Genomic DNA, 26,699 nt, shown 5'->3' with positions numbered 1-26,699 from the left:
ATGCCAGCCACGGAGCTGGGCAACTCTACCTGCCCTCAGGGAGCTTGCAGCTGGGGGTGGACAATGTTCATCCAAGAATCACTATTAGATGCCACATTTCAAATGCTGCAAATGCTTCCCCAGGCAGGTGTACTGAGCACCATGAGGGAGTATCTCCTGATCACAAAGATTGGGGAGCCTGGAGGAGCTGTAGGAGAGAAGAGAGGGCTTGCCAGCCCAGAAACAGCATGTGCCAAGGCCTAGGACAGAGAGAGAATACTGAGATGGCTCGGAGGGGAGGGAGGGGACTCCAGGCCATACAGGGCTTTATAGTCCAAGCGAGGCAATTCGCCTTTGTACCAGGGAGGCCAGCAGCTCCCTTGAGTGGCAGTGCAATCAGATCAGCACTGAGCGCCACTCTTAGAAGTGGATTCACCTGAGGCCAGAGAGGAATTAAGGAGAGCAAGCAGAGCCTGGTGAGGATCAGTCCCCGAGGGGAGCTGGGGGCTGCTACCACTGGCAATGGACCAGTGGGCCTGGGATAGAACTCATGACTTAGAGGCTCTTTGACAGGACCGGGGGCTGCTTGGATGAGGGGTGAGAGAGAGGTTGCCCTCTTTGGCTGCTGGCTTTGACATCTGGAGAAGCAGGTTTTGGGAGGAGGACAGACTGTTTGGGACATAGGAGCTTAGGGTGTCAGATATGTCAAGTAGGCAGGTGGATATGTGGGACTGGAGTTCAAAGCAGAGCTCAACTCTTTACCCTGACTCACTTTCTGTATCTTGGGCTCTAATGATGGCTGTTTGGGAGACAGAAGTGAACACCCGGGGCCTGGGTAGCAGGAAGCCTTACCTTCCTCTGCATAGCCTTTGGTATTCTTTGTATTTTGCACCACTCTGCACGTATCCTATTCAAAAGTCAATAAAACGTAAAAAGCAAAATAAGCACACCAAATAACGTGGCTCTTGGAAAAACACACAAGCCTGTTCAAACTTGACCATGGACAATCTCGGGCTGTCCCCTTTATCATCTCTTCCACCCCAATCTCCTGACCTTTCTCCTGCAGGGTGCTGGGTGAGGTCCGATTCTCAATCAGCAGTGCAGAATCCCGGGGTCTCCTCCAGGAAGGGAGCCCCTTTGTTCTTCCTCACTGCTTGTCAGTCAGTACCAGAGGAGTCAGAGGAGCCAGGAAAATATTCGTGACTCATTGTAATACTAGAAAAGAACGACTTTTATTTTATTTTTTTTTAAGAGAGAGAGAGAGAGAGAGAGAGAGAGAGAGAGAGAGAGAGAGAGAGAGAGAGAGAATTTCATCTTTGTTGGTATGTGGTGCTGAGGATCGAACTTGGGCCGCACGCATGCCAGGCGAGCGCGCTACCGCTTGAGCCACATCCCCAGCCCAAGAACGACTTTTATTGTGTTCTCACTCATCCCTCTCTCATTCTGACAGGGAAAAAAAGAGTTCCTAGGCATATTTGTTTTTAAACTCAAACTGCAGGCCTTACCAGTTCGGCTCAGTTCCACCTGGTCTGGTAAAATCCCTGCAAACAAAATCCCAGCCACAAGAAAAAGCAGCAGTAGGACTGGGGATGTGGCTCAAGTGGTAGCTCAAGTGGCGTGCGTGCGGCCCAGGTTTGATCCTCTCAGCACCACATACAAACAAAGATGTTGTGTCTGCCGAAAACAAAATAAATATTAAAAAATTCTCATTCTCTCTCTCTCTCTCTTAAAAAAAAAAGAAAAAAGAAAAAGCAGCAGTCTAGGGCCATTATCTTCCCTCAAAATTCATTTCCAAAGCGTGCAAAGTTAGGCAAAATTAACTCACCAGGCAGCTCGGACCTCAGAATCCAGAATAATGGTAATTAGCATCTGTATGCCACTTGGTTTACACAGCACTTGGACTCACGTGGTGTCTGGTCTCCTCTGGGCAGCCGATGGGGAGGACTTTGTTCTCTGAGCCCGCACTCCGGGTTTGGTGCACACAAGCCCTTGTTGATTTGGTGTTGCTGGAGGAAGGCAGACAGGCGGCGACAGAAACAGACTTTGCTAAGGCCTCACAGTCGTTAGTGATGTCAGAAGAGCCTATTTCATGCTGGGGTTCTTTCTGATCCCCTGGGTGCCTCCAGGAGGAACACTCTGGCCACACTCCAGGGCTGGGGTCCTTTGGTGAATCCTTCCATCTGCCAGGGGTAGTTTATATATGTGGTCACCTGCGGGCCCCTCTGCCCTAGTAAAAACTTCCTGCTAGAGAGGGAAACATCCTTTACCCCTCTGCAGGATGCTGGTTCTGAGTCTCCATTCAGGTCTCCTAGCTCAGATCCTAACCAGCATTTACACGAGGTAGAATTCAGCACCAAAGTCACCCTTTAGCAACCTTTGCAGGGCGATGAAAAAGATTAAAATAGGAAATAAATCAGAAGACAGAGTTAATTGGGCAGCCCCATATGACCAGAACCTGGAGTTCATTTGCATGCGGTTTGAGGTTCTGCAGCATGGAACCGTGAGAAATAACATCTGGGCTGATGGGGTCCACTCACTGCTCAGGCAGCCCTGAGCACACTTTGTGAGTTACTTGGCTTCCTATCCCTACCCCCAGGCTCAACTGCACACATCTTGAGGGCAGAGGCTGATGAATGTTAAGTCTTTATATCTCCCACAAGTTTCGTCTAGTGTCTGGCCCATTGGCCCTGAATCAGTGCTGGCTCTCAGATCCCGGCAGGCTTCCTCCTGTGCCTCTGTTGTCGAGGCATTTGTGTTTATTAGGCCATGGTCCCTGGTTAGGACTTGCACCTGACTGGTATCTGTGATGACTTTTGATTGGGACTGGCGCGTTTCCTTGCTGACTCTCACCAGGGTCATGGCGAGTCAGTCATGGCCCTTGCTGTCTGGAATGAGACATTGGCCTCTGCTGTCATCGACCTTCCTGGAGTAAGAGTCCTACAGAGAGAGACACACTGTCTATAGCCTCACTTCCACGTGGGATCTCGTCAACTTGACCTTCTTTATAAGGACATCAGAACAGCGAATTCCAGGAAATGAGAAAAGCAAACAGGCGGTTTAAAAATGTAAAACTCTGTATGTTTTTTTGAACATACAGAGGGTGTTGAACTCAGGGGTGCTTAACCACTGAGCCACTTCCCCAGCCCTTTTTACTTTGGGACAGGGTCTCATTAAATTACTCAGGGCCTCCCTAAATTGCTGAGAATGGCTTTGAACTTGCGATCCTCCTGCCTCAGCCTCCTGAGTCATTGGGATTATAGCCATTTTACCACATCTGGGTAAAACTCTGTTTTTTCGAATAGGTAGAACATGCATATAATTCAGAATTCAAAAGGTTCATCAACATATACGTTCAATTCATCAGTTTTTCTTTGGAGCAAACTGTGTCAACATGTGACTGTATATTTGAAATCTGTGTTATTCTCACTCTTTACTTTTTTCTGGATGTTTCTCTTGTCTCCCTCACAAAAATCATCCCGCTCCCCTCTTACAGCCCAGTACCTGGCTGAGTGTTTTGGACAGGCACCTGGCAAATGCTACAGATCAGCTGACAGGCTGTCTGTAGTAGGGGAATATTTGATGAGTCAGGGCTTATAGTTTCTTCATTTGATTGTGAATTAGATGCATTTTCATTCAGTTATGTTCCCAGGATAAGCCAAGAAGTGCTGATCGCCACATTGGCCTCACTCCTGCCTCTTCCTTTCATAACCATCACTTCCTTTTGTATTGTCGCCAGTTAAGGATAGTTTAGGGCTCACTCATGCATTTTTCAGGGGACGATTGTGCAAGAAATGTTGATATTTTCCAATACTTTTTTGGCTTCTTCAATTGTTTCTTCCTTTGGCTTTTGCAAGAAAAATCTTCATCTCTGCCTCACTCCTTCCCCCACCCCCACTGACACACACCCACAGGCACTTTGAGGCCTCTCTGTCCCTTCCCTCCCCTCCCTTCCCCTCCCTTCCCTTCCTGAAGGAAACCACTGAAAATGAGGAAAGAACTAAAAGAAAGAATCCCGTCTCTCCTCCTGAGGAGTTTTTCAGTTTTTGCTGCTGGTCACTGGGAGGTGTTGAGTATTTGGAGACTTCTTTTCTTTGCCCTTGTCTTTTGCTCACCCCAGGCCCAGCTGATAGCCTGCCTCCCCTCTGGGCAGGTTTTAGGGATTCACCTATTTCCAGTCCTCTCCTGTGTATTCTACTGTTCTCCTTCTGGGGTCCCTGGCTGCTCAGAGACCTTGGGCCTTTGGCAATTTCCCTGGGCTTCTGCTCTCCTCCAGAGGCCTAGGCTTAGCCAGAGAGCTGCAGAGAGGTGGCCCCACAGTCCTGAGGGCAGACGCAGGGGCCAGTGATTAAGTAGCCAGGTCTTTAGCTGCCTGCATCCTTGTTTGTCATAACTCTGCTATTTTGGTCTCTGTGACTTGTGGCTGCACCATGATTAGGGTTTGATTACTATCACCAAAGCGACTAAAAGATGAAAATAGAAGCCACAACAGGAAATAAACAACTGCAAATGAGATATTTTATTCCACTATTCCCTGCCAGCAAATGATTAAAATCAAACTCATTCACAATAGTTTGGTGAACTCCTAAACTCTTCTTAAAGGATCAGAATGGTCCGGAACTCTGTTTTTGTGGGTCTCATTTATGCCTGTGAAGGGAAGGAGGGACCTCCCTTTCTAGGCACACCAGCCAGGCACAGCCCTTCTACCTCCCTGGCTTCTGGATTCTTTCTTGGAAAGGAAAGGAGTGTGAAAAGAATGTGATGGGGTGGGGCGGCTGTCAGGAGGGTTGGGATGTTAACTGATTCAGGGGATGCCAGGGAGCCATAAAGCACCACCAAACATTGTAGCTACTTGCCCAGCATCCCACCCACTGCTACCCAGGGTAGTAAAATGAAGGAGGAAAGCTGAGTAGAGAGGGCAAAATAGGGGTGACGCCTGAATTAAAACACCCACAATTACACGAGATGGGAACATAGCTCTGCAAGTATATGCACGTTCCACCCAGACAAGCTGTGACGTCAGATTCAACTCCTGAAACACCCACTAAACCTACCTGCCCTGTGTGCACTCTGGCCTCTCATCACAGAGGGTGTTAGCACCACTGGCCAGATTTCCAGAAGATTCTTCAGATTCTCCAAGTAGCCAAGAAGCTGAATTAGAATGATGACATTTGCTTTCTGTGTTTATTTAATCCTTTATTTAACACTTTATTTAACACTTTGTAGTCTGGCCTGGCCTCTCTTCTAGGGAGACCCAAAACAGGGAGAGGGAATCGGACTCTGAGAATACAAGACACTTGCCCAGAAAGCCTTGGAAAGCCTGCCAAGCGCTCACCTAACCTGAGGCTCACTCTTGGCACCAGTTATTTAACCAGTGAATGGCAGAGCCCCAAACTAAAATCAGGTTTTCTCACTTCTAGTTTGCTCTTCCTAAGTCTTTTGAAGGTCAATGTATTGTATATTTCTCAGACACCCCCCAATGCCATTTGGCTCTTTTGCCTTTCACTGCCTATGGGGATGGGATCATCCCTCCTCCATTCCCTCCCTGGCTCTGTCTTCTCACACACACACACACACACACACACACACACACAGACACAATTTCAACAGAGAACCTTTTAATTTATAAACAAAGTTATGTTATATAATTATAGCCTATGTGACTTTACAAAGTAAATATTCAGAATGCCAACCTCTGCCCTGCCCAAGGTTCTGTGCTGTTGCTATTACAGTCTTCTAGGCTCATGAGCTCCCATGCCTGGAGAGAATCATGTGACCAATGTTGCCAATATCCTTTCATACTCATGTCACCAAAGGTGATTTTGTTGGGATAGAGGGTTCCAAATGCACCTTTAAGTCCTATCAAATTCTAAGTGTGGATTAATGTGTGTGTGTGTATATATATATATATATATATATATATATATTTATATTTATATATACATATATATTTGTGTGTATGTATATGTGTGTGTATATATGTATATACACGTGTGTATTTGCTGTACTGGAGATTAAATCTGGGGCTCCCACTGAGGTACACCTCCAGTCCTCTAAATATTTCTTAAGTATCTCTTGCATGTAAAAAACCTTCCAAATTGCTGGAGGAAAGAGGGCTTGAATTATAAAGATTCATCCTTGCCTTTTCCTTTTAAGAACAATTTAGTCAGGGAGATGCAAATAGTACATTACCTTTTCTAAAGATTCTTTAAATCCTCATTAAGTTTCATTGCTATCTTGACCTCCCAATTCTAAGTGACTTAAAAAAACAAACCGTATTTCAGTGAATAAGATGCCAGGTTAGATCACCATGCCAACTAGTGGTCTCGTCAACACTGACGCGTATGTAATATTTAAATACTATAGTACGTTTCTTGGCACCAGCAGCTTTCACCACGTAAACGCGCTCAGGTCCTTTACCCATCTAACGCCTTTCCCATTTCCACGCAGAAACCCCCAGCTGGGAATACCCATCTCTGGATCCTGGGGTCAGGGGATAAACTCTGATTCTAAGCACCTTGAAAGCTACGAGGCCAAGGAGGGTGCGGAAACAGGACCCGCATGCAAATGAAAGCCCCGGCTGGTCTGCTCGCTGGGTAACCATCCCGCGCCCGTAGGCGGAGTGGCGGGTGGTGGAGGTCTTCCGGGCCCTGGAGGAAACCTGCCGGCGGCGCACAGGCGAGTCCCCTCCCGCTCCCAGTTCTCCCGCCAGGATGCTACCCCTCGCAGCTCGTCAGCCGGCCAAATGCATTCCAGAGCTGTGCACAAGACACACTTCTCCAGGCAGTCCTAGAAACCGGAGCCCGGAGCGGGAGAGGGCGGGAGGGAGCGCGCGGCCGCTGCTGAGGTCACATTCGCGCCGCCTCCCCGCCCTCGGTGGCCCGGCTGTTCCCTCCAGCGCACACTTCCCAGGGCCTCGGTCCAGTGCGGTGTAAATGTCTTTTAAACAGAGGGAGCGCTCTCCTCCCCTTTCCCTCCCCAGCAGCCAAGGGATCCGCCGCCAGGGCCTTTAAGACAAAACGAATGAATGAAGCGCTAGGACGAGCGCGCGCGGGACTGCCGCTGCGAAGCTCCGAAGGGTCTAAATCCGGCCACCGACCGGCTCGTTCCGCTCCAAAACTCGCCGGCGAAGCCCCTGACTCTTTCAATCTCTCCTCTGCTCCTGCTGGATCTCAGCCGATTCTGGGAGCTTTTCTGTCCCCCACCTTTCTCATCCTGCCCCACAGGTCCCCCCACTGCAGACCCGGGAGCGGGTGGTGGTGGCGGGGGAGGGGGGAGAAATAGCTTTTAGAAACCCGATCTGTTGTTTGCGAAACACAATCGCTTTTTTTTTTTTAAAGCGACAGGGTGTCTAGACGGCCACGTGACGAGGCCGGAGCCGGGCGCGCCACTGCGCAGTGGAACCAGCCGAGCAGAGGGCCGGGTGGGGGGGCGGGGAGGAGGCGGCGGCGGCGGCGGCGGCTGGGGGCGGGGGAGGAAGGGGGAGGAAGGGGGAGGGAAGGGGGCGGAGGCGGGAGGCCTTGCGGGAGGCGGCGAGCCTCGGGCACACTCGTTGCTGCTCGGCGCAAGGAGGATCTTGTCCCTTAGCCGCGCCAGCCGAGCCAGCCGGGCGCCGTGCTCGGTCTGCTCGCCGCGCCGGAGAGAGCTGCCCGAGACGGAGCCAGCCCGCCGGCGCCGAGCCGCCGAGCGCCCGGCCCAGGAGCCCCTGAGTGCGGCGCGGCGAGCCCCCGGCGGCAGCAGAAGGACCCGAGCGCCAGGAGAGGGCGGACGGGGGACAAGGAGGCTCCCGGGCGCGACGAGGAGAGTCTTGGAGGAGGAGGCGGCGAGAGGACACCCGGGCCTCCTGCCGCCACAGCCGGGTCCGGCCAAGCAGCTTATGCGGGGAGAGCCGGCGGCCAGCCGCAGCCTGGGGAGGGGGAACCCGCGGTCCCCGCACTAGCGATTAGCCAGTGCCCAGGGAGGCGAGAGCGCGCGACCCGTCAGTGGCCCGCCGCCGCGCCGCCCTCCCCCTCGCTGTCAGCCCCGCCGGGGCGCAGCCGCCGCAGCAGCATCTTCTGCCCCTACGCCCCCGCCAGCGCTGAGGAAGTCCCCGGCGAGGACCTGGGCCCGGGAGTGCAGGAGGAAAGACCAGAGACTCCCCTAAAACACCCAGATGCGCAAGATTGAAGGAGTGTAGCCAAAGCTTTCTGTGGATTTAAAAAAAAAATACGATTTTTTTTTTTTTTTTGGCAGAAGAAAGGAAGACCATCGGGGCTCTGCAAGGAAAAAAGGGGTGTGTGTAACTCATGGATACGTTTCTCCACCTCTCAAACATCTTGTTCTACTTTGTAAACATTTTCTTTTTTTAAACCTCGGCTCCAGCGGGACGCCCCCAGACCTCCGAGGTGCGAGGAGGTGGTGGTTTTCATTTGGGGCTTTGCATATTGGGTTTTTAGGTTTTGAAGAGAGCCTTCTCTTTTCGCCAGACGTCTTATGCGGGGTGAAGTCCACTCGGCCCCCTCCCCCGAGTCTTCGTGTGCACGGAATTCGAGGAGATCCGGTTACTAAGGATATAGAGGAAAAAAATAAATCGCGTGCCTGCTTTTTTTTTTTTAATTGCCTGCTTCTCCCCACCCCCAAATTAAGTTGCTTAGCAAGGGGGAAAGAGGCTTTTTCTTTCCTTCAGAAGCCCAGCCGAACGCCTTTGGTTTTTTGCCCCCAAGGATCTTCCATGTAGGAAGCCGAGGCTGGCGAGCCCGACCCTCGGGAGCCACTACAGGGGGGCCTCTTTTTGGGGAGGCGCCGACTGGGGTAGGCTCGGACGCCCCCAGGGAATCGGCGGCCGCGTCCCTCCGGGGCGCGCCGGGGCCCGAGAGCCGCGCAGGGCGCCGGCCGTGCGGGGTGGGGCAGCCGGAGCGCAGGCCCTCGAGCCCCGGCGGGCGCCCCCGGGCCCCCGCGCGCGCCCCGGCCTCCGGGAGACTGGCGCATGCCACGGAGCGCCCCTCGGGCCGCCGCCGCTCCTGCCCGGGACCCTGCTGTTGCTGTTGTCGCCTGCGCCTGCTGCCCCAACTCGGCGCCCGACTTCTTCATGGTGTGCGGAGGTCATGTTCGCTCCTTAGCCGGCAAACGACTTTTCTCCTCGCCTCCTCGCCCCGCATGTTCAGGACCAAACGATCTGCGCTCGTCCGGCGTCTCTGGAGAAGCCGAGCGCCCGGCGGCGAGGACGAGGAGGAGGGCGCTGGGGGAGGCGGAGGAGGCGGCGAGCTGCGGGGAGAAGGGGCGACGGACGGCCGGGCGTATGGGGCCGGTGGCGGCGGCGTGGGCAGGGCTGGCTGCTGCCTGGGCAAGGCAGTCCGAGGTGCCAAAGGTCACCACCATCCCCATCCCCCAGCCGCGGGCGCCGGCGCGGCCGGGGGCGCCGAAGCGGATCTGAAGGCGCTCACGCACTCGGTGCTTAAGAAACTGAAGGAGCGGCAGCTGGAGCTGCTGCTTCAGGCCGTGGAGTCCCGCGGCGGTACGCGCACCGCGTGCCTCCTGCTGCCTGGCCGCCTGGACTGCAGGCTGGGCCCGGGGGCTCCCGCCAGTGCGCAACCCGCGCAGCCGCCCTCGTCCTACTCGCTCCCCCTCCTGCTGTGCAAAGTGTTCAGGTGGCCGGATCTCAGGCATTCCTCGGAAGTCAAGAGGCTGTGTTGCTGTGAATCTTACGGGAAGATCAACCCCGAGCTGGTGTGCTGCAACCCCCATCACCTTAGCAGACTCTGCGAACTAGGTAAGAAGTTGTTCTGTGCCTACTCTTTCCTCTCCCTGGTGCGCAAGTGCTGGAAGAAAAGTCCTGGTGGGCTTTGTGTGTGTGTGTGTGTGTGTGTGTGTGTGTGCAGTCACCTTTCCGAGGGGACAGTACATCCTCTCCTGAAGCAAACGTGGGGCACTAAAACAGAGAAGGGACAAGGGGAAGTTCGAAGGGCATTCCTTGGGGGTTCCCTTCCTGGCTTTTCTCCTCTGTCGCCCGAGGGTGTCCGTGGGCACTGCTTATGCATTCACCGTACAGACTTGCATCTAAAAACCAGAGGCTCTGGTTTGCAGATCAGCAAGGGGGTGCAAAGAGAAGTGGGGGTCACGCCTCCCCTTCACCCGGAAAGGCACTGAGGTGTGTGGCCGAGTTGGATACGGTCCAAGCCCGCCAAAGAAGGCTGGGGAAAGCGAGCTATAAAAGCCGGAAAGTCTCCGCAGCTTTAGTAAATAAGGAGAGTCACGTCGGGCACAAGTGGCCCAGATACTGCCCTGGCCTCGCAGCTTCCGAGTTTTGGGGCAGAGGATTAGGATGGGAGGCCGAATTGGGTATCTACTGTCCCTAAGCTCTGCCAGCCCCGGGGTGGAAAGGAACAAGCAGCCAGTAGAAGTTGGCTGCCCCCTACTTTTTCCTTTTTTCAGCACAGAAAAGTATACAATTAATGGTCGTTAGAATGGCGGTTTCCCAGCGTCTCGGTGACGCTGCTGCCCCTTAACCGCGCTGGGGCCTCGGCTTCAGGCTGAGACCCCAGGAGCCCACCCTTTTATCGTTCCCTCCCCATCCTTCTCTGTTCTCGGCGGCTTTGTGTACGGGTTGGGGGGACGCACCCTAGATGCCTGCAGAACCCCCAAGTTCACCAGCACACTTGGGGTGCATCTCCCAGGTGGGCTGGGAGGGGGGCCGGCGCCCCCCCACCCGCGGTGCCGGGTGGAGCGGCGGGGGCGGGGGCGGGCCGGGTGGGGGAGGGGAGCGGGGTCTGGAGTTCCAGGATTCCGAGGGGGTCTGGTTGCCCCCGGCCCTGTGAACGGTGAAGTGCGGCTCTGGTCTCTCGGCCGAGCCGGTGGTTTCCAGCCGGGCCCGCCGAGCGCGGTGGCGGCGGCGGCCGCAGACGGAGAGGAGCGGAGCGCCGAGGCTGGCGCCAGGCGGCCTCTTTTGTTTATCTGACAGCTAAATATCAAGGCAATCACCGCCTCGCGGCCTGGCCTCCAACCCCCACAGCTAAGACAAACAGTTGGGCTGAAAGAATGCCTCTGTTATCATAAGTTTCTATCTCTCTTTCTCATGGCTCGCACTTTATATTCTCTTACTTTTTTTAATTCCAGAGTCTCCCCCCCCTCCCTACTCCAGATACCCGATGGATTTTCTCAAGCCAACTGGTGAGTCGATGATTTTCAAAATATTTTATTTTAAGTTAGAACCGGAACCTCTAGAGCCTCTAGAACCCCGGCTGTGTATGTCTAGGCTGCGGCCTGGGAGGTGCTTGCTAGGCTTGGTCCAGTTGGTGATAGGTTTTCCTCTATGGGCAGTTTGAATTTTTCTGTTGTTTTGCCTTTATTATTATTATTATTATTACTTATTAACTTATTTATTTTTGTGAAAGTGTTTCCTCCATATTCTTTACATTTTGTTTCTCTTTTTCGTATTTGCAAATTGGTCGTATTAATCAAAGTTAGCTCAGCTTTTTGAACTCATGGAGGCTTTAATCCATGCGGTGTCTTGGAAGCCAAATAGGACAGGTTGATGGGAACATTCAGAGACTTTGTAAGTGCCAGGAGAATCAGTGGAAAGGATGGAAGGGATGATCAGATGGAAGGGAAGACTGTTTCAGAAGTTGCAGAGGGGACTTGGGTTTGGGGTGAGACACTAGAACACTTAAGAAGCATGGGCAACAGGTAAAGGGAAGGTCTAGCCCCTGCCCAGCCACCTCCAGAGTCAGCCCTCCTGGGGTTTTCTCAGAATTCTTGGTAGGTCCCATAAAAGTTTTTAGCATAACTCTGCCTGCCTGTTGCTTTGTCACGGGATGGCATGGGGCCAGGGCAGAAGCCCATTTGAGACTGGCACCAGCCCCGTTGCAGTTGTCTGCATTCAACTTCTGGCTGGCAGTACAAGGGCCCATCCTTTGGAGCTGTCAGTGCCAGGGGACAGGGTCAGCAAAACGGATTGGGGATGACAGCAGGAACAAGCTTTGTTTCCTGGAGCCCCTTCTTACAGAGGGAGATTCATTTGCTAAAAGTACAGATTGTAACTTTGTTTTTTATGTCTGAATGCTGGGTGCCTGAGAAAATATAACCACTTGTGACATTTTTATTTTGCCAAGGTTCTGGGAGAAGGAAAAGTGAAGGGTTGGGCACCATTTAGCTCCTGGAATTCTATAAGTCCTTCCGCCTCATGAGTTTTGGCTGTCGGGCCTTTTCCCCCACTAATTAAAAGTTTTGCTGGGGCGTTGTCATAAATTAAATACTTTAATGAACGTGTAACCGAAGCCCATGCTCTGCAGCCAGCCCTCCTGGGACTCCACCAGCTCTCAAGTTGGGAAGGCGTTTCTGCTTGCCTGGTGCCTGTCTAATAAGTGACCTGCAAAGCATGTGATGTTTTGCTTTCGATTTACAAAACACTAGATAAATGGCCATTAATGAGGAGATAAGCAGCTCTCTGTATTTGTAACAAACGTTAACTAAAAATTACCAAGCTGTTTTCCCAAAGAATGTAACTTGCCTGAGTTTTTGGCTTAAAGAATCAAGAATAGGTTGTTCCAAGGGACCATCACTGTCTAGCTGTTGCTTTTCTTTCTGTATTCTTCAAATTCGAAGGTTTTCCTTAAAAGAGAGAAAATTTCATGGGCCCAGGGGTAGAAACGGCTAGGGTCAGTGTTCCCCAAACCCCCAAAAATCTTAGGAAAGAAGGACCTTTTTCTCTTGGGTTTACTGCAGAGACACTGGGATAATGTGTTCTCAGGATTTGAGCAGTCATTCTGTCAGGTCAGGGGCCTCCTTTTTGGTGAGTGGAGTGATATATTTATTCATTAGCAAGTGTTGACATTAGGTAGCAAAATGTGTGCAAACAGAGAAGCCACAAAGACAGGAATATGCCATTTCCAGAAGGTGGGGGGGGGGAGAAGTGTTCTTCAGAACAGCCAATAGGAAGTGATTAACCTGCTAATCAGAAACCCAAACAGCTGGTTACTCACCCAAAACATTTTGTTTAAAACAAAACAAAAAAAGGAAAACAACAACAAAAAGACACTGTTGCCTAGGGACAGTAACAGATGAAGCCCCCCAGGAGAGGAATGGTCTGGAGCTGGAGGGGGACAAGTCTGGAACTGGTTTTGCTGGTGGTGGTGGTGGCCAGGGGTGTTGTGGTTAGACACCTAGATGTGAGGGGACTGCCCTAGCCACCTACCCCCAGCTAGTACCACAGAGTGCTGGGCCTGGGAATTTAGACAGGCTGCTTACATTGCTCAGCCAAGGTTGGATCTTTGCTCTGGGGTTCCTAGGTGAGCAGGCATAAGGTTTTATAATGGACAACTATTTGAAGTCTTGACCAGTTCCACAACGATGAAGTTTCCAGCTTGAGAAGAGGAGATGGGAAGGGTGGGTAGGGGTAGGTACCACTGAGTTGAAGGAGCCTTTGGCGGGCTAAAATTGGGGGCTCCATTTTGTGGTGGTTTAAGCTCTCTTGCTACAGCCTCTGGGAGGCCCCAGACTTTGAACAGCTGGCACTGTGTGGTCTCACACCAGCAGAGTCATGTTCCAAGGAGTATTAGAGGGGCCTGAGCCTCAGGGCAAAGTGGTTGTGACTTGTGGCTAATGGAAGGTAGGAAGACTCCCTATTTCACAAGTAATAAGAATTTGCTATTTGCTGCTAGATTTCAGTTTATGGAGTGGGGAGTCTGAGAAGGTAACTTTGTGGGTTCTGCTTCCTGTGTGCTCCATGTCTGCTCTCTGGAAGGTTTGAAGAACCCAGGTGGCCAGTGACCATTCATAGATTCAGCTTCCAAAGCCTAGCAGAAAGTCTGGTATCTTGACCTGAGATGGCACCCTGCCTTTCTTTGCCTCTTAACTTTGGTCCCTAGGTCTCTCTTAACTTTTCCTGGTCTCACTTTAAATCCAGGTGATGAAAGAGTTTGATTAGATGATTCATTCATTCATTCATTTACTGCTCCTTTCATTCATTCCCCAGGTGGAATGATGGGCCTCCCTAAAAATTAGAATGTGGCAGTACAGCGTTCTTCTGTCACTACTAGGGTTTCTTTGAGGTTTGAACCACCTGGGGCAGAGCCCAGGTATACTGGTTGTGATGGTGGCAGTGATGGTGGCGGATTCTGATGCCAGCAGTGCTTAGGAAGCTCAGAACTAAGTTGGTAAGCCTGCCCTGGCTCTCTGGGTAGGGACAGTTTGGTGGAATTCCCTCAAGTTCATTCTGTGGTTGCTCCCCAGGCTTGGGGTTTTAGACTTTGTTGGAACAAACCCTCTGCTTTAGAAGCTCTAGGACAGAGGGTGACCGTCTTTTTTTCTCCCCCAGAACCCAGCATGACCTGGGTGCTTTTTGTTAAATAGCAGTAGATGAGAACCAGGAACAGCCTAGTGCTGCTGACTGCCAGGCTGGGTTTTAGGGAGCAGGAGACACAGGCAGATGGTGAGACTCTGACTTTGGAAGTCTGTCTTTGTGGGTAAGGGTTAAAAGTCTGGCCCCCTTGATCTTTACAAGCCTTACAAGCCAGGCTGTAGTTTGCGGCCAGTCTGGATGCTGAAAACTGGTTCAGCCTGGCCACCTCCAAGGAGAGTTGTTGAGACTCAGTGGCCTGCTGGGGGTTGGGGGGGGGGGTGGACATAGCCATGGGCTAGGAGCTGGACTCTTGGGAATGGCCTGGCTCGCTGGGTGGCCCCTTGAGCTAGTCAATGACGCCTCAGTTTACCTGGGTGCATGTGGAACAGGTATGTTTTGCTACTTCACAGGGCTGGTAGGGAGGCCTAATTAACGTTTGTAAATCCCTCCTGAGATCAAAGGCACTGCAGAAGGGCAGAACACCATTTCATAAAAACGTGTGGTTGCCAGCGTTGGAGCTGGCTTACCTTTGATGTGAGACAGGCTGACACCCCGACTGTGGTCTCAGCTCTGCCCAGAGAGGCCAAGCTTTTCCTTTGAAACACACCTTGCCCCTGGCATTCAGCCAGCCTGAGCTGGGGGGAGTGGCTATGGATAAGTCATCATGTTTAATATGGGGTGGGTGGAGGAAAGGGGGATGAGAAGTCTATCTCTAGAAAATGGTGAAGGCCCTCAGAGTAGTTTAGAAAGTACAGGGCACACACCAATTAACCAGTAACTCCATTTCCTGCTTCTCTCTATTGTTTTCCATTTGATTAAGTGTATCCTGCAAAGCTGTATATTCCTGTTAGGAATTAGACTCTCTCCTGATGAAATGAGATTACACACACAGCCTCCTGCCCTGCCCTCCCCTTGCCCTCCTCTGCCTGCCCTCCTCGTGCCCCTCCCCATTTAGGAGGGGGTCTTTTGTTGATTTGTTCTTGATGGTGCTAGGGATCAAACCCACGGCATTTACCACTGAACTAACCCCTAGTCCAGCCCAGCCCAGGAAAGTTCTTCAAAAGTTATTATTCCAGTCTGGGAGAGAGTGTCAGAGGATATGGGAGAGGAAAGGACTCTGGATTAGAGAGAGAATCTCAGCATTTAAGGGGGACAGACAGCAGAAGCTTGGAGATCATAACGATGACCGGGAGCTCTGCAGCCTGGGCTTGGCCACCTGTACCCTTTTCCTCAGGGAGTTGGAGGAATGCACTGTTGCATCTAAGGGCTCCCGTGGACTGCTTGCCTCCTGTCTTCTCTTTGGTTTGGTTTCCTTTTTGCCAGTGCTGTCAAGGGGGGCTCCACTTAGAAACTGGTAATGCACACCCCAGAGACTGGTTGCTGGTGGCCTGGTGGCCGCGGGTGGAAGGACTTGAGTATATACCATCCAACTTGGTGCATTAGCTGTGGAGCTAGGAAACACCATTCTCAGGCTTTCTACATAGACTTCAGGAAGTTTGGCATTGGCAGTGGTGCATGAGAAATTCACAGGGTCCTGTGTATTTGTGTTCCATGGGGCTAATTAGTTGTGGTTCATGGGCATTATTTTTTGTTTAAATTGCTTGGAGGGCGGTTGTAGAGTCTATTTCTCAGCTGGAATTGTCATTATCCTCATTAGCATTGAGGTCACTGTGCTGAGTACCTGAGGGTGATGGACAGGTCCAGTTAGGGCACAACAGAATCTGAAGGTGGAAAAGGATTAGCCAAGGCAGCAGGAGGAAACTGAGTGCCTGAAAGATTTTTGTCGGAGCTGAGATCAAGCAGCCTTGTGGAGTGGGGTTGCCCGGGAAGGTTTCCAGAAATGGAGGAGGTTTGGACAGTTTGGAAGCAGGGAGAGCATTTCCCCTCGGGCTTGGAGCCTGGCTGGGAAGCTTCTATCTTGATCTGGTGGTGCTTACACAGGTGTATACGCGAGTCCACTTGAAACGTTTATGCTCCACTGTACTCAAGTTAGACCTCAGTTTAAAAAGGAAAAGAAAGTCCTCAAGAACTGGGAAATCTGTCATTTGAAAGACCAGGGCAAAACCTTCATGGATGGGTGTGTCAGAGAGGCCACCTCCTCTAGACGAGGGGGCTTTTGTCCTTGATAGGAAGGACACAGCAACCAGGGTGGAGAAAGTATACCTGAATCTCCTTTGACCTTGGGACCACCAAGTCCCCTCAATGGGGACTTGTTATTAGGAAGAATTGAGCTAGTCTATGATCCAGCCTGACTTGACTAAAGATTAAAGGCTGCCCCAGAACCCAGACAGGTGACAAGGTGCTGTGGTCTGTCTCAGGATGGGCAGACCATTGATAATCTGCACCGAGGCTGGCCCTCTGTTGTGCTGTTTAGGCTGTGCCTAGAGATTAGTCCTGGTGTATTCATATGTTTCTCCCCCTCTTTGAATCCACAGCAGACTGTCCAGATGCTGTGCCTTCCTCCGCTGAAACAGGGGGAACAAATTATCTGGCCCCTGGGGGGCTTTCAGGTAAGATGCTTTCTCTTATTTTCCTGGCAATTCCAAGATTTCTAAAAATTGCTGGAGTCTGAAGGAAGGGGGTGGCCTTCTGCCACCCCAGCTGGTCTGGAGTCGTTCTCATTCTCATTTTTATGTGCCTTAAACTGGATGTGTTCAGGGAGTCCTTTATGCGGTGTTGGCCAGTTCCATGGATGGGGAAACTGGAGCTGGCCAGGGGCTAGTTTTGTGGTGGTTTTAAGCAGCTCATGGCTCGAGGGACTTCCACTTGGTGATTTTGTGTCTTGAACTCATGCATTTAAGCTCTGTTTTTGCCCTTGCTCTTTGTGCATGAGGTGGCTTGAAGCGGGGGGACACACCTTTAGGGGAACTTGTTGAGAACCGATTCCAAACAGATTCTTGAACCTCCTTTCCAAGTCCTGATTGCCCTTCCAGCTCTGTGTAAAATTCTCCAGCCCATGTCTGGGGATAGGAACTGCAGGGCAGGTATGCTGCAGACAGTGGATTCCCTAGCTGTCCCCTGAGGGCAGGCTTTCTTGTGTGGCCCACAGGCTAAGGCCCTGGAATGCTGGTGCTGGAGGATCATGGGATGGAGGAGATGCTGCATTGGGGAGCCTATCCCTCATTGTCCCCGAGGACACCAGGAAGGGGTGATACTGGGGGAAGCTCACTGGCACTGTGTGAGAGGCAGATAGTTCTATTCTAAAGACATTCTCTTTCTTCCTGTTTCTTTCACCTCACCATGCCATCACTAGATTTTAAGAAGTAGCTAAAGCAAGAGAAAGTCACCTGGCGGGTAAAAAGCAGACTAGTTGTAGCAGAGTTCTGGTCATTTTCTTACCTTTGGGCCACTGTGTAAAGCTATGGTGTAGCAGCTCAAATGGAAGCAGTAAAACTTGTTTTGCACCCTCCTTTGTGGGGTTACCCCCTGACTAATTGGTCAAGCTTTGCCACCACGTGCTGCTCACATACAGCTCCTCCTGGGTAGCTCCCTCCCCTCCAGGAGTAGAGCTTGCTGAGAGTCTGTGGGGAGACCCTTGTTTGTTTTGATTTCAGGGCAGTATATACTCTGACTGTTATCTGAGACACAGGGTATTGTTTACTCAAGGCTTCTAATGAGAACTGAGCAGGAAAAGAAGGACCCAGAGGAGAGGGGGCTTTGGGCAGGGGGTAGGGAGTAGGGAGTGGACGGTGGCTGAGCAGGGAGCGAGCAGGCAAGCACAGCGATGTGTAAATTGTATTTTTTCTGCTTTCTAAGGCTGAGGGAGTTGAGAGAGTTCTGGAAAGAAAGGGACAAGGAGAGGAAAGGGTCTGAGCAGAATAACATGTTGTTGGATGCTTTTATTTTTTAAACCCTGGGTGTGCAGGGAGGAGCCCCAGCCCCTCCAAACCACATGAAATAAGCAAGGGAAGTGGTAGCTTTTGAAAGGGGCTTTTCGGAAGGTTTTTCTTATTGATAACATCTTGTCTGTCTCCTCTGCTGGAGGAAATGACGACACCAGCCTGAGCCACCACCAGCCTGAGTGCCTCCTCGCCCAGCCCCAGGAGCCAAACTGTGTGACCCGGGCAGCCCTTCCGAGATGGGTAGCCTTTTTGCTCCCTTCCAATTTCTTCAATCTTCGAAAGAAACCAGGGGCTAAAACAATCATGACCGACTCCCCCTCAGACCCCAAGATAATTGCAGCCACTTAGATTAATGTGGAGCTGCAAGGAAGAAGGGGTGTGTCTCTGAAGAAATGGTGTGGTTTGACAAAACTGCAAAAAGAAAAAAGTGTGTGTGGGGGGGCACTGCACATGAAAGAGCATTTGTTTTGAATTTTAGCTCTTGATTTACTAATTCCCAGGGCTTCAAAGTTGGAGCTCTTTCTTCTTCCTGAGCGTAGTTGGAGCCATGTATTAATAACGTGCCGCGGGGGGAGGTGGTAGGAACTCCTTTTTGAGTTGATGCCAGTGGTTTGGGGGTGTCCGGAGAAGAGTTGGTGGGATATACTCTTTGTGGTGTATATGACCCCCAAAGACAACTGTGCAGCCAGGGCAGGACAGAGGGTTTTGTAAACTGCAAAAAGACTGGACCTTGTCCTTTTCTAGAAGTTGAGGGTTCCTGGGGGTGGCCTGGGCACCTCTGCCTTGGGGCCACAGGGGTGTGGCAGCTGAATGGGGCCAGACACTGTGGGGGAAGGGGTTAGCATAGCAGACCCCAGGATGAGGGTGCGAGCTGGGCATCAGTGTGGGGAGCAGCCAAAGCGCCTGCAAGGGGTTTCTGCCTCCTCCCCCTTGAAATAACCTCTCTTTTTCACAGGCCCTGTGTGCTGTTTTCCTTCCTGTCCTGCCCTGACTGAGACCGGCTTAATGAATGGGGCTCAGTTTAGGGTGGGAGGAAGGTCGGCAGCGGGAGCCAGAGCTTGATTCTCTTGGCAAGGGAAGAAGGGAAAGAAAAAGCAGCCGAATGTGAAAATGCGAAAATGCGGTGCCTCAGAGGTGGGGGTGGGGCACGCTCAAAGGCCTACCCCCTCCTGAGATGCAGGGGTGACTCCAAGGCTGGCCCTTCCCTTTCCTGCGCCCTTGCAAATGGCTGGCCCAGAGGAAGGGGAGTGGGCGGGTAGAGCCCAGGGAGCAGGGCCGCTGGCTGCAGGTTGGAATTCCAGCCTTGCATCTTGGCTCTGGGGGGGGTGTGGGGAGGGGACCGACAGGCCTAGTCCTTCCTTGCAAGTGAAACACACCCCACCCCTGCAAGTATCCTCAGTCTGGGAAAATGGATCATTTTTAGAAGGCAGTGACTTTGGTTCCAGGAGATTGTACTTTCATTTCTGACAGCCGGCTCTCTGAGACAGATGGATTGCTCAGTGCAAGCTTATGCGTGTGTGTGTGTGTGTGTGTGTGTGTGTGTGTGTGTACATGCACTGCATGCCTTAGACATACAGACAGTCCGGTGCGCAGACACGCGAGCACGCATATGCCCACAGGCAGGCGTGGAGATAGGCTAAGGTCCTGTCCCATGTTTGGTTGACGTCAGAGGAGCCTCTCCATGAAGATGTGGCCTTGGGTGGTGTTTGTGGATTGGTACTGTGATTTGGCAGCCCGAGTTCAGCTGTCTCAGCAAGGGTGTCTTTTTTGAAAGGAATGCAACTCCAGATCAAGCCCTTGCTGCTGCTTGGACACATGTGTCATGGCTCAGGAAGATCCACCTTGGCAAGGTCTGACATATCCGGGAAGCTTCTAGGTCCAGCTCAGGGGTGGAAATGGAAAGGATTTGCTCCCACAGCTTCCACTGTGTCACTAGTAATGAAAAGCATGTGTTCAAAGCTGTCATCTGTGAGCCTTCATCTGGAGTTTCTGGGGATCTTGCACTTCACCTGTCTGCTGGCCTCCTTTGGGTGGAAGGAGCAACCTCTCACCGGTTCTAGGTTATTCAGTGACAGACCCATCCTCCAGCCACCACCACCAGATATAAATGTCTGGCACTGGCTGGTTCTCAGCCAGATGGACTTCCCCAGCCAGAGCAGGATTGGAGGCCACCAGCCTTTTGTAGTTATTTAAGCTTCAAAAGAGGTGTCCCTGTGATTTCCTGGAGGAAGGTAGGGGTATCAGAGGCCAAAATGATCACACGTCTTGCAGGGGATTGAGGGAACCCTATCTCTTGGCTGTGCTAGCATGCTTATTTGGAAGGACCATCATCCCAAGGGGGGCCAGTTCCTTTGCTAAGGTCTTAAGATCCATGGCACCCAGGGCTGGGAGTGGGAGCATCCTTGCATCAGCACCCACTTGAGGAGCGATGTCTGTCTCCTCCTCTTTGATCCCTGCTGCCATCTGTCTTGGCTTCAGAGAAGAGCCTCCGAAAATGCCTATATAATCTGAAAATGCCTCCCTGGCTCAGCCCATGGCCGACTTGGGCTCAAACCAAGTAGCTTAGGAAAGATTGCTCCATCCTGTTTTAAGGGAAGCTATTCAGCTGCATGTGAACAATTATTTATTGTCTGGTTTGAAATTGTGATAAAGAACTAGAAATCTGGGCCTGGGTGCCTGTTGCTGTGTTTTTCGATGTCGTCTCTCCCTGCCTGGGAATGAGTACCTTCTGGTTTCATTCAGGTCTCTGATAGCATGGGGGAGGAGAGAGGGGCGGACTTTGATCCTGGTGGTCAGGAGCCCAGGCTTTGGGGGAATCCCAAGAGCCAGCACAGTGACCAGGGGTGAGCTCCTTCCTCACCTGCCCCCTTCCCCCTGGGCCACTGTGAGAAATGACAGCCTGTGACTTCAGCAGACACACACAGTCTGCATCTCCCTAATAAGCCAGCCTAATGACTTGGGGCTAGGGCGGGCTCACCTGGTGCACACCCACACCCTGGTGTCACCAGTCCTGGACAGCAGCTCTGACTGTATGTTGGCCTCTTCTGCAGTGCCTGAGGTCATGTGCCCATCCCTGGAGTAGAACTCCTGATAAAACCTCCTTTGCCTTGGAAAGAATGTGGCAGTTAGGCAGGGGTTAAATGCAGGGTGACAGCATTTAAAGTCTCAGGAGTAAATTTGGGCTGCTCTGCAGGCCAGACTAGATGGGCTGCTGCCTCTTGCATCCTGTCCCCAGGCAGAACTGGGCCAGCCAGTGAGGGGGAGGGGGCCAGGGGAAAGCCAGGCTCCAGGTGATTGTGGCTTTTGGCTACAATCTAATACACTGACTCCCCCACCCCCAGCAGGGCCTTCACTTAGCAGACCAGGCTGTAAACCTGAGGACCCTCTGTGGCAAACCGAGCCAGCCAGGCAGCGAAAAGGGAGGAAATGCCAGAGGATTCATGATGGAGTTGGCCTCCTTTGCTTCTTTATTACTGTTGTGACTTTTCCATAATATTGCTCCTTGCAGTGTTATGATGGCAGAGCTGGTCTTTGTTCGTTTTCATCCAGGAGCCTTGAACTTGAAGTAGCACCTGTGAATAAAACGGGTATCCAAACCTGGAAGAATCTAAAAAGGCACAGGGTGCTGGTTTCTAGACTGGCTTGTACATTCGAATCCCTTGGGATCAAGCCTCTTCTCAAGTGAGAGTTTTGCTTGGTGAAAGACACATTTGCGGGAAAGCGGTGACTGTGTACCTTTCTCCGATTTGCTTTGCTGTTGTGAATGAGATTGCAAAAGTGACCCGTGGGTCTGGTGTCCTTCTGTGGGGATGAAAATATTCAGGAACTAGACAGTGGTGAATATGCTAAGTGTCACTGGTGGTATGTTTCCTGCTATGTGTCTTTACAATTTTAAAAAGTAACTGCGCTAGCTTTTAAATACATGTGCATGTTTGGAGAACCAATCAAGAACAGTGACTGTGGAGAGGAGAGCCTTCTGTTAGGTCATGGGGTCTATTGTGGGGTACTATGGGTGCTTGATTCCATAGCACCCTGTGGTCTCCTGGGACCTGGGACCTGCTTCTTGTTTTTCCTGAACAAGCAAGTGCATCTGGAGTTAAATGAGAAGCAGAAGGTGGGGGGAAGTTCCTTTCCCAAATCTGACCTTTCTGCTGGGGGAAGGGAGTACACTGTTTCCTCTTGCCCCAACCACCCTGCTTTGTCCTCTGGCCTGCCCATCCCGGTGACAGTGAGGCAAGACACAGTAAGGGCTAGCTCCCAGAGCCAGGTGACCCAGATCCTTCCTGAGCCACCAGAGCCCCTGGTGCGTGTGACATCCTCCCTGTCTTCTGGGGCAGGCCAGTGACTGGCCAGGGCACCGGCCCTTTGCGGGAGCCTCTTGAGAATACTGTGAGCCTGGCCACCGGGAGGTCACCACTGGCTCTAGCATCTTTCTCGCTGGGGATTGAATGGCTGGCCCAGTGTCTGGCCGCTTGCCTACTGTCACACGGAGGCTTCCTCTCTGGGCTATTTTCAGCGGGGAGATATTATTAACTGCTGAGGCACAGTCCTCAATTTAGTGGCTAACACACCAAGAAAGCCACATTCACTTGGTCGTGGCCACTCTGCTCTCACTTGCCATCCCCCGGCCCCTTCTGCCTTCCCCCTGTGGGCTCGACTCAGCCTTGGCCCAGGTCCTGTGGAAGCTGACATTGTAGATTGTGTCTGTTCTAGGATGAACCAGGCTTTGCCTTAGCTCCACTCTTGAAGGTGTACAAAAGGCTGTATTTGTATTCTGAGATGGGAACAGGTTGTAACGGGTGGGAAAAGGAACTTTCGATGGCGTTTAGGACAGTTATTTAAACATAGTGATAACTTTCACCTTGTAAGTTAACAGGAAATATTGGGACAAGACAGGAAATTGCATCATCCCTTTTTTGAGAAGAACTCCAGAAAAAAGTTGTTCATGAAAGGTAGTGGCTGAGAGATGGCTGGCCGTGGCTTTTTCCCCCCTTCTCTCCACCCCACCCCCCCTTTCCCTTCCACTCCCACGAGGACTTTTAGGCCATTTTCTTTAAGAAAGAGGCTGTTTGAGAACTTTATGTTATTTTTATTATTTAAAAAAATATTTTACCAGAAGGGTCACCTTCAGTTGAAATGTTAACTGCAGCCTTATTTCCCAGTTTACTACAGTATCTTTCATGACTTGTTCAGCTTCCTTCCCCAAATGGTGTGGCCAAGCAGCTCTTGGCTGGAAGCTAATTTTGGTTTGGCTGTGCTGTCCTCAACACCCAGCCCCACCCAGTGTCATTAGCTCAGTTTTAACTTGCAAAAAAAAAAAAAAAAAAAACCAACAACAACACTTTTTTCCTTTTTGTTGGAGGTGGGGGAGGTAGGCCTTTACTCCTGCCCTCTGCCTCTCCACCTGGCCTGGCCTGCCCCTCACAGAGATGCTGGGCCCTGGGCACCTAGGACCTCAGGGTTGCCCTTGTTTTTTTTTTTTTTTTTTCAAGTCACTGTGGCCACCCCCAGGAGTTCTGTAACTTTTCTTAGACTAGTTCCAGTGCCCAGTGGAGAGGACAGGGGTGTCCCCCCAGAAGGAGGGCTGGCCTCAGCCCCACAAGTGGGGTGGAGAAGAAAGTTCGGACGTGCATTCATTCATCCTGGGTGTCCAGGGCTTCGCTTTGTGAAGACGTTGGTCTCATGACACAGGACATGGGAAGCCACCCTGACCGGCACTGCTGAGGAACCAGAAAGAAAGGGGCTGTGTGTGGTGGCTTGCTCCGCACTCCTCTCACCCCACCTCCCAGCTTCTCTCCCTAGCGTGCTTTGTTTTGTTTTTATAACACAACAAGAGCCCTGGGGTGTGTAAAAGCATTGTTGAACACTCCGAGATGGTAACTTGTCCAAACAGAGCAGGACGCCAGAGCAGAACGCTGTGGGCAGGTGGCGTGCCCACAGAGGTTGCCGGGCTGGCGCCTGCCTTGCAGACACCTCTCCATGGCATCTGACGTGGCTGGCTGGGCAGCAGTTCAGCTGTGGACAGGGACTTCTCTCTTCCCACCTTGACGGGGTCCAGGAGTGGACCTTGTCCTGCTTGCTAACCCTGCTTGGAAGGCATGTTCCTGTCCCAGGTGGAGTCGCTTGTGCCAGGGGTAAAGCTGGGTGGGCCAGCTTCTCTGGAAGAAGCTGCTGTGTCCCTGAGTTCCATTCATTTAGCAAATATCTCTTGAGCTCCTGCTGTGTGCCAAGCTCGGTGGTGGGGTGATTGAGTCAGTGAGTGGTGCAGGCAGCAGGAGGGGCCAGGTGTGGGGGGTTGATGTGCCAGCCCACAGAGCTGCAGGGGTGGGTCCTGGGGTGACTGGGTACAACAGTGTAGGTAGGGTTGACTTGTTTATGGATAAACAGAGGGGTCTGCCTCTTATACTTCTGGTTTCAGCCCCTTGTTTGATTACAAGATAACAGCAGTAGCTGCAGGAGGCCCTGCCCTCCTGGACCAAGGTGTACAGAACTGGAGCTGATGGAGGTAACCAGACAGTGCCCAGGCTCCTAGTGGGGCCACAGTGGGTATTGTGGGAGGACATCTGGCAGGACAGTACCCAAGGTCTTGACAGCCACAGAGGAGGTGGGATTTTCAGAGCCCAGGAGTTTGACTTGCCCTTTGGAACTTGACATTCATGAGGACCCTTTCTGAAGAGAGCAAGTGAACTGAAACTTTTGCTCTTTAATTTTAAATCTGAAGGTGAAGGCCATTGCTGGAGCCCGGCCGGGCCTGGGGTCTGTTGCACAGATTACTCCGAGATACGCTTACCAAGGTGTTTTTCACTTTTATGCTCATCTTGCCCTGTCGGTTCCCCCGGGGCCAACCAACGCTTCTGAGCTCCATGGAGTCTGCTAATTGAATTACTGTGGTTGCTCTTCTGAGGAGCCCCATCGGGAAGAAGAGGCTGGGTGAGATGGTTTGGCTTATTAGTTAGGGCTTGATGCAGGGCAGAAAGGGAAGCATGGATTCCAACTCCAAGTTCATCTTAAACTCAGAAGACGACTCAGATAAGCAGGCCAGTGACTGTTGGTGGCCCCCGCGTTCACTCATTTTGATAGTGCCTTTTTACTTTTTGATTTGGGACAGTGTAGCACCAAGATGTGACTGTGCTGGTGGCAGGTTCACCTGGCTGCACTTTTGAGAGAGGAGCCACTAGAGTTGGAAGTTAGACCATTATTCCTCTCCCCTTTCTCACCTTCACTTAGTGAGGTTGCAAGTGTCCCCTTCCCCATAGGCTCAGTGAGGGTCATCTGAGCTGCTTTGTTTAGAAAGTGCTTGGGGACCTTGTCAGCCGTGGCAGGCAGCCTGTTAGCCAGCACTGCACCCCCGCTTCATTAATCAGTAACCGAGAAGGAAAAGCAGCAGGTTGAGGTCTTGCTGTGCTCTGGGTGCCCTACATACTTAGAGAGAGGTGGGCCCCATATTCAGCTCAGTGGGGTAACAACGGAAACCCCGCCGGGGGTATTTCCTGAAAGATTCAAAAGCACCACCCACCTCTTTGGGTGTTTGCAGGATGCCTGAGCCCTGGGAGGAAGCTCTGAGAGAATCACCTGGCCTGCCCTCCTGTGCAGAGGGTGGAGGGCTCAGTCTCCAGGGGGCCCCAAGGGCCTAGCGAGAGCCATTTTTGTGTCTGGTTTTCTTCTCTGCAAAATAAGGGATTGGAGCTGGTATGGTGCACGCCTGTAATCGCCTGTAATCCCACCCTGCAGCTCGGGAGGCTGAGGCAGGAGGATCTAGAGTTCAAAGCCAGTCTCAGCAATGACAAGACGCTAAGCAACTCAGTGAGACCCTGTCTCTAAATAAAATACAAAATAGGGCTGGGGATGTGGCTCAGTGGTTGAGTGCCTCTGAGCTCACTCCCCCATACCAAAAATAAAATAATAATAATAATAATAAGGGGTTGGACTTGATTCCAAATCCCTTGCTGTTCTGGTATCTAGGATGTTTGCTCTTTGGTTCTTGAATTTGAGGGAGTGTGGGAATGAGATCCCTGTTGATGTGGTGGGGGTACAGAGTAGCCACCAACCTTTTCCATCCTGAAATAAGAAAGATCCGTCATTCTTTGCTTCTTGACTTGCAAATTCTTCCAAGTATGAGTGAATGCTGAGAACTCTGCCCTCCAAAATGTAGATACACATACATTTCCGGGGTGGGGGAGCTTGGCTTTACTGAAACCCACCCCCACCCAAGGAATCCCCAACTCAGAAACCCTGCCTTCAGCAGGGCAGGTTTATGGCTGCACACACAGGGCACAAGGGGAGTGGCTTCCTATTCTTTTTTTTTTTTTTTTACCCTTTGCTGTGTTGGGGATGGAACCGAGAGCAAGCGCCCTAGCACTGAGCTACACCCCAGCCCTCATCTTTTTCTTCTTTATTGGGGTAAAATACACTATCAAAATCGCCAATTTTTAAGCATAGAGACCAGAGACAGCGGCCCTAGGGGACTGCAGAAGTACCAGCCAGGTCGGAGCCCCACATCCTGTGGGGCCGGGAGTTCTCTGAATCACAGGCCATACCGCACAGACGGGGAGCCATGCCTTTGGGAC

At 51.8% G+C, this 26,699-nt stretch overlaps 1 protein-coding gene across 2 annotated transcripts in view; it reads left to right on the top strand.

The window, feature by feature from the left end:
- The first annotated feature begins 7,453 nt into the window (after positions 1–7,453).
- SMAD7 (SMAD family member 7) overlaps positions 7,454–26,699 on the top strand; it is a 28,918-nt gene continuing 9,672 nt past the window's right edge. The window contains exons 1-3 of one of the 2 annotated variants that reach the window (XM_081262943.1): positions 7,454–9,724; positions 11,068–11,121; positions 16,729–16,800. In XM_081262943.1, the coding sequence (XP_081119069.1) occupies positions 9,112–9,724; positions 11,068–11,121; positions 16,729–16,800 (739 nt within the window). In that variant the 5' untranslated portion in view covers positions 7,454–9,111. Of the gene's footprint in view, positions 9,725–11,067; positions 11,122–16,725; positions 16,801–26,699 lie in introns of both variants that reach the window. The other variant, XM_081262942.1, reaches the window with a different exon arrangement.

Source organism: Spermophilus citellus (assembly GCF_964194105.1).
Source record: "Spermophilus citellus genome assembly, chromosome: 12".
Classification (NCBI taxonomy): domain Eukaryota; kingdom Metazoa; phylum Chordata; class Mammalia; order Rodentia; family Sciuridae; genus Spermophilus; species Spermophilus citellus.
This window is presented reverse-complemented; position numbering and strand designations above follow the sequence as displayed.